The following is a 16,916-nucleotide window of genomic DNA, read 5'->3' as shown; positions in this document are numbered from 1 at the left end:
TAATAATAAAATTGATCATGCCTCTTCCAGTGTCATTGCACCATCTGGTAGCCTCTTGAAGCCCTTCTTATGAAGGAAGTGACTCTTAAACCACTGCCCATCTCTAATTAGATAATGACTAAAAAGCATCCTGATGTTTCTCTTGTCTTTTCTGATCACTGTACTTTGCAGTCTTATTAATACATATTTCACATTAAGCTTCATTATACTTATTGCTCATTGGAAGCATACACAGCTTTGTATACAATAAGATGCCTTTTTATTTGAAGGCATGGAACGAAGTGTGTATTTGTTATGAACCATGGACAAAGGTTTTTAGGAATATTGCTTTAATATTGAGCATGATCCACTGGGAGATCTTGGCTAAATTAGAAAGAAGAATTTCCTCTAAGATTCATACTTTTAGGTTTAGCAAATCTACTAAGATCTTTTTGATACCCATCTATTTTATAGTGGCTTTTTGCTTTCTCTGCCCTGACAAAAGATTGCTAGCTGAATTGTCTGCGATTTCCTTTAATAATACTTAAGATTTTTATTATTTTTTTCTGTATCATAAGAAACAAAAAGGACAATTGGGAGAATTCAAGAATTGAATTCAAATTCAAATGTAGAATTCAAGTGCAAATCCTTTCTATTGAGATTATCATATCTCAGGATTTGGGGGTATTTAGCAAGAATTAAAATTGTCACTATTGAGACAGCATAATTATCAAGGGTTCATATTCTAGTGCAGATAGCACAATGGAATTAAGGCAGTTAAGTGTAACAAAAAGATAACAGAGAAGAAGCTAACATGACTTTGAAAATGGTTGAAAGTAAATTCATTTCAGTTGCTTCCAATTAATGAGTAAATTGTTCAGAGTTATTTTTGCTGCTTCTGAACACTAGATAAGAATTAATTACAATGTTCCTGATAATTCGGAGAGTCCAAAAAGTTGAACGTAGGTTTGAATTATGAGCATTGTTCCAGGAGAAATCAAAGATTCCAACTTAGATTGCATGATGTCTTTTTCAGTATGGAGGGGAATTTCTGAGCCCCAAATACAACTTTAAATAGCATAGTGTCAAATGTATCTCAGGCCTTTAGTGACTTTTCCATGAAACTTGGAAAAATTGGAATAATGAATTATAGTTTGGAAAAACAACAATACAGAACAATATAGTTATCACATTTGAGTGGAAGAATTTAGAATTAGACAATTGAATGTATTTTTTTCCTATTGTATTTGTTGCTTGAAAACTTTGTATCTCATTAGTGAACATAGCTCAGTCCTGTATGTATTTACTCAGATGTCCCACAGAATTCAACATAATTACTCCCAACATAATGTTACAGAATTGTAACAAGACGATTCAATTAATTGTGTGGTTTTGGGATTTATATTTTAATTCGAAAGTATCTTATATGAAAGTAAGCCTTACTGACCTAAACCATGCTGCTTACTAATGAGTATACTTGAGCTTGCAGCTTTATGCCTGTGCTACATAAGCAATTATCCTGCTTATCTTCACAAAATTACAGCCAGCTTTTGGGGATAGGATTCATATTCGTCTTTGATTATCTTTCAGTGAATGAAGTTATTTCTTGAAGTATTTATCCAAGGAATTAATAGAAGATGATGGGAGCTTTCCTATAGAAGAAAATGGTTAGCTGAAATTTTTAGAAAATTTCATTTAGCTTACCAATCTCAAATTAATTTACTGTCTAATTTAAAATAAAAGTAATTTTATTATTTTGGTTACAGGTTTTATTTGTAACAAACTAGAATGGGTTTTCTATGAAGCAAGAGGAAATGTGATCATTTACAAATCTTGAAAAACATTTCTCCACATATTTATACATAATGGTTTTACATGTATTAATACAACTCATTTTAAATGAAGTTGAACACAGATATGTTCTGACACGGATCAGATAAGTATTTATAAATTAATATGAGTCAAACATCTCTTACATTTCTATATGAAGCTAACATTTTAAATAATTATGTTGCATATATCTATGGTCTTTGTTACAATGTCATTGTGAAATATTCATTGAATAGGCAACTTAAAGTTATATTTAAAATGCCAAAAGTTTGAAATGTATCTTGTAAATAAAACTTGAATATTTTAGAATATATAAAAATTGTGTGCCTGTACATTTTCTAAGAACATCACTTCTTTTTCTGGTTTAAATGTATTTTGTAATAATGCCTGTTAATTTTACTAGATGCAAATAATCTTTGTCTTACAATATTTTGAATTTAAAAAAAAAATTGCTCTTTAAGTTCTGATCTAAAGAGACATGAGAACAATGTGCACAGTGCACATTAGTAAAAAATAATAATTGACAATAATTATTTATATCTGATTTCTGAAATAGGTCTTGCAAAATAGAAGTATATGGAAGTTGAAGGTACACCATTTTAAGTAGATAATATGACTGCAAAATGTTCTCTCATGGATCATTCTAGCTTTGGAACAGCCAATTTTGGAATTAGAACATTCTGTGCTGGAATGTTGGTATGCAACTAGCACTGATAAGCAAAAATGTTGAAGCTTAATGGGCTGGATCTTTAATAGCCATTTTGCAAGCAGATAGCACTGGGTAATGAAGAGATGCTCTACACTGGAGAAATGGAAAGAGGCAATCAATTTGTTTTGCAGTTCTCCATGGATCTCTTCTGCTACTTCAGAAACATACCCAACTTTCCATGACGTTTTTCAAGAAGCAAAGGCCAACTGCAGGAAAAGGAAGGACACAGGAAGAGCTCTCCCAAACCCTCTCTTTTCGTATGAATTGAACTCCCTACAGAAGAATTCTTAAACTGACGTAATGATTAGTTCACAAAAACAGGAAACCTTGCTCCTGGGAATCACCTATTCATATTTACTTTTAAGAAAGCCTCACTAAATTTAACTGCTTGCTTGTAAGTAACTGTTAATAGTTTTCCAGCACATAGGAAAGTCTGTGTTTTACTTCATTGTCAGATCTGCAAATATAATTCATTTTGGTTCATGAACAACCTCATATTGAAAAACAGAAGTCATTGTTCTAAATAATTGTAAGTTTTCTTCCTAATCACAATGAACTATGACAATTGATTGCAAGCAAAAAAACTATTTTAAAGACATTACATGTTTCAAAATGAATCCAAATACAGGTAGTCCTTGACTTTACAACCAAAATTGGGACCAGAATTTTAGTTGTTGAGTGAAACCATAATTTATTGAGACACTCATGACTGCTTTGCTCAACGGCCACAATCACAGCATTTCCAGTTGTGATCATTAAGCAATCTCCTATGTCGTTAAGTTTATGGAGTATAAGGCGCCTGCCAAGTTCAGTTTCCCCCTCCCCCCACGGCCAGAACAAAGCTCCAGCAGGTTGCAGGAACAAAGCTGGTCAGGATCTGAGCTCTGTTTCTCCACTCCGCTGGACGAGTTCATCTCTCCATGCATAGAAGACAACTGCTCTGGTGGGCTGCAGAAATGGAGCTCTTTTTACAGGGTTGTGAAGCAGGAACAGAAGACAGCAGTGGTAACAGACATAGAGTGACAGCAACTTTAGGGAGAAGCGGTATGAGAAGCTGGAGAAATACCAGGGCCGGACGGAAAAACTGGATCCATAAAAATAACTTGTTAATCTTTCAGCAAAAAACATTCTATTTCAAAATCCACATATTTCTATGTAAAATTTTGCATACTTCTATTCATGAGATGCCATAGATTTGATTTCTCTACAAAAGTGGTTAATTAGAAATGTAATGACTTAATATTTTTCTATGTTTATGATATAATGTACAAAGAAAAGCAGAATTCAGTACAGTATACATGCAAAATACATGGGCATATTTATTTAACTCTATTCCTATATTACACCAAACACGCAGGAAGATGGAGAATAATTTATTTGCACATTTCTTGTGGACTTAAGCAGTTTCCAAAGTGGCTGAATTTGTCTTCAGATATTTTAAAGTAAACTTCTATCTCTTGATGCTGGCTGGGGTAGCTGATAGGCTGTTGAAATTTAAAACACTTAGAAATGACTTGATTGGTCATGCTCACTAACAAAAGTTAGAAATACTGTATATATTTTATTAAGAATGTAAGGTCCCTTTAAGCTTTAAGATTAGTGGAAATTCCTAAACTTGCTATTGTGAGATATCTTAATCCTCTAAATCAGGGGTGTCAAACTTGCATCGTCATGGCAGCATCACGTGATGTAGCGTGACTTTTTCCCCCTTCGCTAAACTGGCGTGGGCATGTCCAGCGCGTGACGCATTTGGCCCACGGGCCATGTGTTTGACACCCCTGCTCTAAATCCTAAATTTTTTTTATGATTTGGGCTTTTGAAGATGTTTTGAATTTTGGGGCAAAATTATCAGAGACATAAACTAAAATAACTTACATATTAAGCAACCAACCAAACATGCAACTCAACTTTATGTATATTTTTATTCTGTGTTTCTATTCAGATACACAGTTGATTTTGGTGAGTGAATTAATAATGTTTTTAAGCCTTTTTATTTAGTCTCCTGACTAAATGAAAAATGCTCTGTTGATGACAAAAACGTATATGTAAAATGTTAGGTAGGTTTGTAGGTGTATTGTATTGTATTGTCTTTATATCTGTGTTTATATTTTAATAATAAAAACATATTAAAAAAAAAGAAAAAGAAAAATGCTAAGTTGAACACATCATGCCGTGTCAGCCTAGTTCTGTTAATGACTGAACTATGCTCACAGGGCATGATCTGCTCAACTTAGCACTTTGACAGAAAGTAAAAATGGACTCGCAAAATTAAATATGATTTAAAATGGACACTTAAGGGCTGTTATTGTTTAACAATAAGAGTTTTTAAAAAATTACTTGTAGGAATGATTTTGATTTTAAAGAGACAGGTTTCTGTTTTCATTTTACAGGGCAAACAACTGAAACTGGCATTTTTGGTTAACAACCACAGCAATAACAAGATTTTTTAAAAATCCTCCTTCTACCCCAGCTATTTCTGATAATCAATGGAAGGCTTCACAATTTACTAACAAAGATCATTAGCAAAAGATACCAAGAGCCACACTTTCATACCACCTTTTTTTCTCCCCTGTAGCTGCAGTTAAAATAATTCCAGGTAATAGACTGCAAATGTTAGAGAAGAAAGCATCAAAAGTATACAGAAATTTCAAGAACTCCTGACAAAACTTACAGGTTATTGATTGCTTTTTGGGAGGGTGGGGGGGGAGATTAATTAATTTATGAGGAAGCCCTGAACAATAAGATGTCGCAGTGCCTCAGAACAGCCAGTTTACAAGAGGCTTTTTAACTTAGCCTTGAAGAACCATCCTGCTCATTTCACCTTGGCTGCATCTGGTGCAGAAGATGACGAGAGATAATTAGGAGCAATTACTTTATTCTCCTGCCGAGAGCGTCTGCTATTACCTTTCCTCTCTTCCCTTTCCTGCTGTTGCTGCGGAATTCAGCCTAGCTGTGTATGCAGTGAGCGAAGACATGGGATATGTACTGATCCGTGAGCTCCTTCCTCCTCCTCCCCCCCCCCCCCCCCGCTCCGAGAGCAGTGCATTTTGGAGGTAACTGGCTAGGAAGCATTTCAAGGCTGGCAGCGTCGTTCTGCGTGTGTAGCTGTCCAAGGTGCTACCACTCCTGGATGTCACTGCAAAACTCGCCCTTATAATTTGCTTCTTTGCTTTGCCCTTCTGCTCACTTCCTGCTTCTGACACACGACTTTGTGGTGTCTTATTACACTGTTCTCTTGGCAGGAAGGAACCATGGTGTTTGCTCCAGGTAAAGTATTCAACCTTTTTTTTCCCCCTTCTCAAGCTTGTTGTAGATGGGCCATATTTTATTCTCTGTAAGAACCGAAATGCTCACCGTAATCCTATTCTACCAAAATGCAGGCTTTTAGTTTTCAGGAAAGAAACACTGCAAACTACATCTAGAAGTGAATTTGCTTTGATTCAGATGAAATACAGAGCAATACTTGGATTGATGGAGTGTAGAATGAGGAAAAGGTTGAAAATGGGAAATACTGTTTTATAGCAATTAATTTGGTTTCTCTCTTTCTCTCTCTCTCTCCCTCTCCTTGTATTTTGTTTGACAGACTGAGCAACAGAATATCCCTTACCCTCATTTTCATTTAATGTGTGTGAAGTTATAAGGTCATATTTCTGCAGAAAAGGGTCATGCTGTCTAGACATAAGCCCCTTTTCTGTCTGAACATTCTCTAAATCATATTAGAAGAGGATAAATGTTTATTTACAGCAACATCCTTAAGCAAATATTTTAGGTTGCAATCCTATACCTGCTCTTCCCTAGGGCTACAATTAATTGATTTAATAGTCACTTTTAAATGGAAACACACAAAAATCTATGTTGTTCTCTCTTTCTATACTTAGTCTTTGAATCATCATAGAAGGAGAGCTGTGTTAGTCTATGCTGCAAAAAAAATCAATTTGGTAGCACCTTTTTCAATTAACAAATGTTATTAAAAGAGATTAGCTTTTGTGAGCTGCAGCTTATACCTTTTTAATAAAAGTCATTAGTTGGAAAAGGTGTTACCAGACTCCTTCCGAGTCCTTGAACTGCTAATTCTGAAGTGAGCTCATTAGCCTCAGGAGTAGTAGTAACAATAAGGTAAACTGCAAATAGGATAAGAAAAAAAGGTTATTTTAAATTAAAAATCACTCCCACATATGTTTACCAAGCCATGAGTCTGACTTAAATCAGCATACTTCAAATAAGTTTGCACAGGATGATAAACTTGCAACACAATTCTCTACTTGGCTTGCTAGAAATATCTTCTGAGTTTAATGGAGCTGTTGTCTAGATAAGTTAAGTTTACAACCTTAGTTTCATTCTCTTGTATTGTCAGGTTCCTTACTACATTATTAACATGTATGCCACTATTAAGTATTTGATGAACAGCATTATATAAATAATATTGGGATTTGACTCAGGTTAATAGGAGATAGATATGGTTCCTCTAATTATTCAAATGTTGGAGAAAAAAAAGTATGTCTCCTAGCTTCAATAGTATTTTGACACCAGATAAGAAGTTTGATCCAAAGATTGCTTTGGAATATCTGCTAGAAATGCAGTTTTAAATACATTTTGAGTATCTGAGTTTATGGTGGTGGTACAAAACCTCAAATATAATATTTACATAAAAGCTCCTATGAATTCTGTTCCTTAACTTGCTAGAGTCTACTTTCTTTTCTTTTTTTTTAATTTGATTTATATGCCGCCCTTCTCCGGAGACTCAGGGTGGCTTACAATGCGTTAAGCAATCGCCTTCATTCTTTTGTATATTTTATACAAAGTCAGCTTATTGCCCCCACAAACTGGGTCCTCATTTCACCTACCTTAGAAAGGATGGAAGGCTGAGTCAACCTTGAGCCTTGGAGAGATTTGAACCAGCAGAAATTGCAGGCAGCTGTGTTAATAACAGGGTGCATTAAACCACTGTACTATCAATATCTTTCTTGTGCATGCTGTTTGTGATCCTTTATCTAGAAATGCAATAAAAGTAGATTAAGTAATATTTCCTCTTACACAAGCTAACTATTTTAATGTCAAGAGACAGAAATTTGTGTTTCAGTGGTACATGATATGGGAGAATGTAGTATTCTCTATTGAAAAATCAACAATTAAAATCCAGCCAGATGCTGATAATTCATTATTAAAGCACTGCATGATGCTGTATTATGATTTATTCCCTGAAATGCTATGGCAGCATTTACAGGCCCATTCTAATACTGTTTAAATGAAAGGAAGTTTGGATATAATAAGTTTCAATTCTCAGCCATTTTTTTCTCCTCCTGCTCCCAACAATGTCTCATTCTACCACAGAATTTAGCCAGCTTTCCATTACTACTGATCTTGTTTATTCCTTGCAACAGTTTGTCCCTCTATTAGGATTTTGGGAATTTAGTTATACAAAACTATTGCTGTCTTCCACTTATGTGTTTTCTGTATGTCAATTCTCGCTAGAAAATTAAGCCTTTGGAGCAAGAATTCTCAACTAACATTTTCAACGATAAATAAATAAACACATAGTCAAACAATTAGGGAAGATTCAATTGTAGTTTAGGTGATAACCATTATATAATAAGGATGTGATTAAAGAATTCATAATGGAATAAAAGTCAATAGAATTTACTTTCAAGTGAGTTGAATTCCAATCGAGCCCAATCCAGTTTTTAAAGTGATAAATTCCAAAGTGGCACATACTAGACCCAAACGTTATGGGAAAGTTTATTTTATCAGAGGAATTGTTTATTTTCTATAGTAATTTAGAGTCATTCCATTTTTTTCTTACCTTCTATCTAGCAGAGCAGATGGTTCACATCATTATTCACAACTGGCTTATTAAGGCAAACACATGAGATTAGAAAACTGCAGCAAGAGATTATAACCACTGTAAAGGGAACAAACAATGACCCCTTGATAATAAATGTGCCTTTTCCAACTGCCTTAGTAAGCAGGGTTTTCACTTCCATACTCTCAAGCTATTGTAAAATATTTGCTTAATGTAATCATTCTTGTTCAGGTTGTCTTTGCAGAAAGATCTTTAAACATGCATTCCTTTATTCCAACATCATTTCAGAATTACTTAATGAATAGAGACGACTCTCTGAAATTAGACATCAGCTATGAATATTAGCCAGCATCATAAATCTTAACATGGGGATCACATAGACAGACAAGAATTATTTAAACAATGTTCAACCTCATTTGAATTAATGGCGTGTAAAACTGGATAAAATGAACAAAATTATATCACATTTTTCAATCACAATATTACCTGTGTTTGTAATATTAGCAGTGAGCTGAATTACAGGTACTTTTTTCCCTTTGGTACTTGGTGACAAAATCAAATACAAATGTTCGTACAAAATGTGTGTGTGTGGGTGGGGATGAAGTTGAACTCTTTTATGAGCACTAATTATGAGTTAGTAAGCATGTCAATTTAAGTTTACCCAAGAAATGGAATGATTTTGTTTGTATTCACTTCATTATCACGAATAGATAAATCTAGATTTTTTCATTAATTTTCTATTGCTTCTAAAATAATGTCAAAAGGGAAGAAAACCACAAAGATAAAACACATACATTTGACCTTTTTTTTTAAAAAAAGAAATCACTTTGTATGTTTTTTTGTTGATAGACAAACCAATACATAAATTTGGCCAGAAAAAAAAATGATGAGCTCTAATGGGAATTCATAACAGACAGATCAAGACATACAAATGTTTAGAGCAATTCAGTCCTTTAGCAAAGTTCACAAGCATCTGTGAAGGAGTAAAGCAAAGCATGTGGTGAAATGTGTCATAACATCACAACACAAGCCTCTTAGCGTACACACTTGGATCTAACATCAGGACAGAAGAACAAACAGCCAGGTCTTGTGTCATGATGCTGCAATCATTTGTTTTTTCATCGCCCTGATTTGTAGTGGACACCCATATGTGAATTATTATAAGCAACTGTCCAATTCATTGTACAAATTTATCTTTAGTCAAAGAATAACAATACCAAGGAATAAAACCTGTAAAAGCAATGCAATTCAATGAGTAGTCTAAATAGTATAAAATCCTTTGCAGGACATAAGCAATCAATATTGCTAATAAAAGAATCCCATTTTTAGAAATTTAGATGAATCATCACAGCCCTTTCTGCACACTTAGTTGTTAATTATACCAAAATGCAATATAGCTTTCTTTGTAGGGCCTTTGCACACAACTACGGTATCTGTAACAGGAAATACATTTCCCAATTTTTCTTTTTTAAGCATTTAGAAATGGAGAATCAAAATAGAAAAACATACAGTAAATCTGTCAAAAACATTTTGGTTTATTTCTCAAGGGTCTATATTATCAATATTATGTGCATTTCGTTGTATGGGTATACTGTGTATTTACATACAATGACAATAAACTTTATATATATATTAATCTGTTACTTCAGAAATGTATATACAGTACCTTTCCCCCCCCCCCGGCTTCAAAATCAGATTTTATCAATATGGGTTATATTTAAAATACTGTTTTGGGGTGGTAATTAGATTTGATAGAGAACTGCTCTGGAAAAAAAGGTCTGGGTTAATGTCCAGTCCTAAATATAAGTTCATTGAGTGCTCAAAGGCTACCACTGTTACAAACTCATTAAGCAGCTGAGCCTTCTAATCTAGATGGCTTCTGGAAACCGTCACCAGATAGGATGAGCTGTATCCTTTAAGCCCACTTTCCCCCCAAGTTTGGGAATGTTAGGGTAGGAATGAAAGGCCATGAGAGACGTTGCTCTCACTTCTTCCTTAAAACAATTCAGTCCTCAGAATAAGCCCTAAAGTCTTCCTACCAAACTTGACCATTCTGTTTGTTACATTTTAACAGTGCAATCTGGAAGTGGGGTGAAGTTGAGCTGCTGGACAGTGGTGGGTTTCAAAAAATTTTATTATCGGTTCTGTGGGTGTGGCTTGGTGGGCGTGACATGGCTTGGTGGGCGTGGCTTGGTGGGCATGGCCTAGTGGGCATTGCAGGGGAAGGATACTGTAAAATCTCCATTCCCTTCCCACTCCAGGGGAAGGTTACTGCAAAATCCCCATTTCCTCCCGATCAGCTGGGATTTAGGAGGCAGAGAATAGATGGGGGCAGGGCCAGTCAGAATTTTTACTACTGGTTCTCCAAACTACTCAAAATTTCCACTACCGGTTCTCCAGAACAGGTCCGAACCTGCTGAAAACCACCTCTGCTGCTGGATCTCCTAAAAGCAGTCCCTCAAGACACCCAAGGACAAAATATTAAAATGATTCTTGGAAAATTTCAAAATACAATTGAAATGGGGTAATTAATAAACACATTCAAAATACAAACTGCAGGCAGCAAGTCTTTAAGTAGAATTTGACTGGCATATTTCCATGCTGACTCAGGCTCTCAATTACTTTAGTCTCTTTGAGACAATAATGGAGAACAATATGGAAAAAAAATGGTAGTCAAACAGGGATTACAAGAGGTTGAAAAAAATGATGCATCCCTAAATGACTATAAGAAAGAAAGAGGCTTTTGAAGAGTCTGAAGACTCATCTCCTTTTCTTAAGCAGGATTTCATGGGAACAGTAGTAAATTCAAAGAAATAGAAAGGTGGCAGTGATAAAGTTGGAAGGAAAAAAGAGTAACCATAGCTCAAGTACTTTTATTGCATAAAGCTTTTTTGAACATACTATCCTGTTGAATTTGTGAGGAGAGTGATATGAAATACCCATGAAATAAGAGATGCCAAATAGTTGTGCTACTCAAACGTCGGAACAAGATTACATTTTCTTAGCATTTAGCAGTTAGGATTATATACTGCTTCATGGTGCTTTACAGCCCTGTCTAAGATGTTTATAGAGTCAGCATATTGCACCCAACAATCTAGGTCCTCATTTTACCGACTTTGGAAGTATGGGAGGCTGAATCGACCTTGAGCCGATCAGGATTGAACTACCAGTAGTGGGCAGAGTCAGTCTGCAATACTACATTCCAATCACTGTGCCACCATCGCTCCTTTCTGTTTTGGTTGTCTCTGTATAAAGTAAAGGAGGAAAAAAAATGAACAGCTACTTCCAGATCAAGGAGAGTAGAATGAAAAAGCGGGCAGCTTAAATCTAAAAAAAGAGACTTCTCCTGAAAGACAAGAGAAGGTGAAGGGAATCTGTTTTAAACTGGATTGATGTAGAAAGTGAATGGTGAGCTAAGTGGTAAGACATGCTCTGAGCCACCAAACAACACAAAGAGTATTAAAAATGGAATAACTATGGCACAAATCAAAGATCCTTTTTTCATATGTTCTTATAATATAGCATTTGAGAACTTCATTTTAGATTTATAAGTGCCTATAAGAAAAGATATATGATGCTTATCTTTGGTGTCTCATTGAACCAAAATGCTTTCACAATCATGTGTGACTTTTCTCTAGGATTATAGCCTTCCTAGGTTTTTCTTAAAAAAATGAGAAAAAGGAGACCAAAACTCTTTAGGAACTCAGGAAAGTCTGTATAATTAGAAATGCCTGGAGACATGCTTGTCTCAGGACAGCCAATTTAAAGACAGCCAAGAGCATTTTTGATTAGCTTTGGGTCAACAAAGGCAGATCATGTTCCCAAAAGAGCAGAATGATATTGGTGTGGGAAGCAAAATTGGTCTATATTTAAATGGATGTGCCCTGAGAGGACCACAAAACTTGGAATATTGATAAAGTCAGTATTTTGTTTTATGTATATTTGCAAATACACTGTTATTTGTAAGAATACACAGACTAAATTAAGCTTTTTTGTTAATGTTTCCAGAAAGAATGTTTAATTATTTGTGTTGAAGTCAAGTTAGCAAATTATTTTTTTTATCAATACATGTTGATCATCCTTCTGTCTTTCAAAGGAAAGCAAGCAGGTTTTTTAAAAATCTTTAGCTGTTCTGGAACCAAGGGGAGAAAAAAAATCATCACACATTTTGGTAATGTTTATTATTTTTGTGCATATGCAATACAGTCTTACAGTACTACTGCTAAGAGTATAGGAGTCCATATTTAATATATGTTTTCTTGCAGTGGGCCAGGACTTGTACTACGAGAGCCACATCACAGGCCTCCACAATGTTTCCCAACCTTGAAAACTAAGATATGTGGACTTCAAATCCCAGAATTTCCAAGCCAGCAAGGATTTATTTATTATTTCCTGCTCTTATTATTTTTACAAATAACTCAAGACTGTGAACATATCCAATACACTTTCCTCCTCCTATTTTATCCAACAATCAATCTATTTTATCCAACAACAACAATCTTATGAACTGAGTTGGGCTTAGAGAGACTGACTGGCCCAAGGTCACCCAGATGGCTTGAACTTATGGTTTCTTGCTTTCTAGTCTGGTGTCTTAACCACTAGACCAAACTGTTTGAGAAACACTAGTCTAGGGTATTCTAATAAAAGCTCTATATCCTGCCAGTACTAGCCATAACCAAGACATGCAGTTGCATTTCCAGATAAAAGATCACAAACAGTAGGCATGAGAAGGAAAACATTATTCTTGGTGAATGGCAGACAGCTGGACCAATAATCAATGACTATGTCTGTGAGTTTTCAGCCAATGAAAACTGTAGAGTTGCACTCAGCCCTCACTGATAACTTCAAGTAATAGATATTGATATATTTATATATAATTTCCAGTTAAAGTAATTTTCTATTTTTCTGACAGGAGATAAATCTGGAACCGGACAGGAAGAAACAAAACTGCAGAATGCCAGCAAATTGATTGTGCATACGGCCATTCAGCAGGCAGTCCAGCAGTTTTCTCAGGAGAGCCGCCCAAAGGAAAAAGGCACAGACAACAATGTGAGCCTGCAGTTTGAAAGAGGACAATTAACCAAGAAGCACAAGAAGAAGTAAAAATCCACCACTGTTGCTCTTGGATCATCCAATTGGCAGCCCTTTCAGCTTCTTAGAATCAGCTTGTGTTGTCAGCACCACAGACAACCAACAAAGAGTATAATCAGCCACTAGTGATAGAAATAAGCAGTTGCAGTAGTCCTTCCTGAGAAATAGGTTTTTAAGGGCACTAACTAACATAGTTAACATTGATGCCGTGCCTCTAACACTCATTATTCGACAATGCAATGATGGCTGTAGTAGTGTCAACACAAAACCCTGCTAAATGAAAGTTCTGTTTTCAGGATGTCTTTAGACTGTATCTCTATGTCATCAGTATATACTCAACTGGAAGACAGCTGTATTGTTCCAGTTTCCCAAGAATCTATTCTATTGACACATTGAAGAGTATGTTTGAAGTTGTGTCCCTGAAGCTCCAAACCATACATAGGCTTAAGGAAGGAAGGAAGGTAAGATCCAGAAGAGTTGCAATAAAAGAGGACAAATCTATTGGAGACCCTTCTATAAATGAACAAAGTAGGCTTAAATATATTTCAGGCCACTGTTTTAGCTTTTTTCTTAGTTATTTGTTTAAATTCTACATGGCTAATATGTATTTAAAAATGTCAATGAGCATTGGACAGAATCTAGAGAAAGTTCGGTATTACTATATTATCTTATGTATGTCTCTTTAAATAAGCTTCTTTCAATTCAGTGTGATTTATTCCCACGTAAGCACCCAAAAATACTCAGGCATATCCTTATTATCAATTATATTTGATAGTTTTGTTTCTGTTTACCTCTTATTGTTCTCCATTTGCATTATCTTTCATTTGTTTTTATTTACAAAGCTTATTACCATTAACTGCAATCAACTTGCCTTAAATCAATCTTCTCCATGATCCCTGGAAAATACCAATGAAAAACTGGTGAATGGATGGACTTTTCAGTTGTATTCAGCTGTATTCAGTTGTATTGTTTGTGTACAAGAAAATAAAGAAAGGGAAAGATTTTTTTTCTACTGCCCTTTACATACCTTTTACATACTAGCCTTTTAATCTACAAGAGTTTTCCAGGCTTTTGCATTTGTCCTTAAATGTGGCTTTTGTTGAAAATGTAGTCTGTCTGTTAGCAGTTCTAACTTGTATGGAATAGCTTGAACTCATTGGGCATGCTTTGGGTAAAACTGGGTATTAGTTGCCCTCATGGCATGTTAGCTAGACTGGCCATTACTGTCTCTTAGCAGAGAATGCTGCATATGACATAGCTGTGACTAAGGCTAATAACCAAGTCTATAACTTTTTTCTGAAAGCAATTGTTTTAAAGTCATAATAATAATCCCGACAATTTCATAATGAGTTATAAAACATCAAGTATCCAAACTTCTAAACTACGCTTACAACAACAATATAAATTAAATGCTATAAAAATATAAAATAAGTATAGATTAATAGATTACACTATTAATAAATTAATGATGTACTCATTACTTACTGGTTACAAGAAGGAATACAGGGGAAGTGAAAACAAGAGGGATTAAGAATAACAATGATGCAATCCATAAAGCTCACAAATAACTTCTTTTCAATGCATATGTGAAGAAATGCAGACATTGTTTCAGCTGGCTAAATAATCCATTTTGAACAGGAATTCCTTGTATATACAAAGGTTTAAAGGCTCACATCACTAACTCCTAGCTGATCTTCCACAGTTCCAGTTCAGAAAATTAAATGATTTTGATAGGCATTTAACTATTTCACTTGACCTTATCTGTTTATTTGTATGACTGTTTCCTGTTAACATCCCTGATCTGAAAGGTCATGAAGATTTTTATTGTTATAATATTCTTCACTCTTGGCAAGCAAGCAAGACCAGTACCATTTTGCAAAAGATAAAAGATCTTCCACTTCTCATTGCTATTTTGCCCTTTCTGGACATTCTGTTTCTCTGCTTAGGTAAGGAAATGGTAAGAGCATAGGTTGTCTAATAAATACTAGACTACAATCTTATTCACACTTATTTGGAAATAAATTTCCTCAGACTGAACAGAGGTCATAGCTAATCATCTAGACATAAGAAATTCTCAGCCTATTCACTGGAGCTTTGTTTCTAATAAATTGGGGTAGGATTGTTGTCTGTTAAGCAAAGTATGCTTTAAAAATACTAAGAAATAGCCATACAAAGTTCCAATGGTTTGATTAAGGAAAATAATTCATTTATTTATGGCTTGTTATGTATACTGTATGTATGTGCATACCTGCATGTATGCCATATGTCTCTGCTGTCTGGCAAGAGACAGGGAGGCAGGATAAACAGAAAGAACCACTGTGCCCCCCAGTGTTGAATTTGATATTGATGTTTTTATGGCTGGTATATGGAATAATTTAAAACCCTAATACTTTGAACTTTAAGTTTCCCTAATTAGAAAAATATATTGTTAGGTGAGAATTACAGACGCACTTTTCATCTTTTGCTTTTAGTGAATGTTAAAGGTACTATTCTAAAAATAATACTTTATTTGTACTGAAGTGTATAGGACTTATGGAGTGTGGGAGTGTTTATTTTTGTGCATATAAAAATCTCACCACAGGTATCACATACAAAAACAAAGCTCCATGAAAAAATATTTTTCTACAACTATTTGTCTGTTAGCCCCAAAAGAAAGACCTCTGGCTCATGCATTAGTCTTTAAAATCCTCTGAATCAGTGTATGTATTTAAATCCATCATTTTTTAGTTTTTTTACAGATCAGCCAAGCATGATAAAATTTCCCTTCTTGTTGCTCATGTTTCCAACTATATTTGAAGAGCCTTTATATATTCTAGACAACATCTCTAGTAATATGTAGTACATCATCTTGTAAAAATTCTCTTTAAGATTATAACAAAATGTAAATTTCTGCCCTTTCATCCACATATATTCCCGTTGTTCCATCAGTATATAATAACCAACATTTTTAGCTGACTTTCACTTTTTTCTGCTTCAAATTTCAACAGATTTATACATTTTAGCAATTACATGTTCATCATTTGTACATAAATGCATTTCAAATTCAGGCTTATTCAACTCACAAAGAAGAGACAAGAAAAAAAAACACATTTTGGCTGAGATAAAGAGAAAAAGAATTTTTAAAAATTTCAAAAGAAGTATTTCTCAAAAATTAAGTTTTAACAATGACAGTTAAGTATAAATAAACTAAATCGAAATAAAAATAAAAATGAACTACATAAAAGAAAAACTATGAATCTGCAAAAATCAGAAAAATAGTTGTCATATAAATTATAATTAAAAAGATATTAAAACAACAAGAGAGAGAGAGAGAGACTGTATTGATGGATAGTGTGACCATGCAAAAAGCATTTCACCAATATTATTCCATCTTGTATAAAGCAAGTGAATTCTCCATGGAGAAAATAATTGGATACCTAAAGAACAAAATTTACAGAAGATTACAGAGGAACAGAAACATTATCAATGGACCTATAACAATAAGGGGAGTTTCTAAAGCAATATAAA

At 34.5% G+C, this 16,916-nt stretch overlaps 1 protein-coding gene across 1 annotated transcript; it reads left to right on the top strand.

Moving 5' to 3' along the window:
• The first annotated feature begins 5,769 nt into the window (after positions 1-5,769).
• On the top strand, positions 5,770-13,421 carry AKAIN1 (A-kinase anchor inhibitor 1). The gene is made up of 2 exons (XM_070942366.1): positions 5,770-5,785; positions 13,231-13,421. The coding sequence occupies exons 1-2, from the start codon at positions 5,770-5,772 to the stop codon at positions 13,419-13,421; spliced, it is 207 nt and encodes a 68-aa protein (XP_070798467.1).
• Positions 13,422-16,916: the final 3,495 nt, after the last annotated feature.

This window comes from Pituophis catenifer, unplaced genomic scaffold (genome assembly GCF_029215685.1).
Source record: "Pituophis catenifer annectens isolate HBS135680 unplaced genomic scaffold, rPitCat1.0.hap2 SCAF_3, whole genome shotgun sequence".
NCBI classification, from domain to species: Eukaryota; Metazoa; Chordata; class Lepidosauria; order Squamata; family Colubridae; genus Pituophis; species Pituophis catenifer.
The sequence above is the reverse complement of the archived record's forward strand: the minus strand, read 5'-3'. Positions and strand labels throughout refer to the sequence as shown.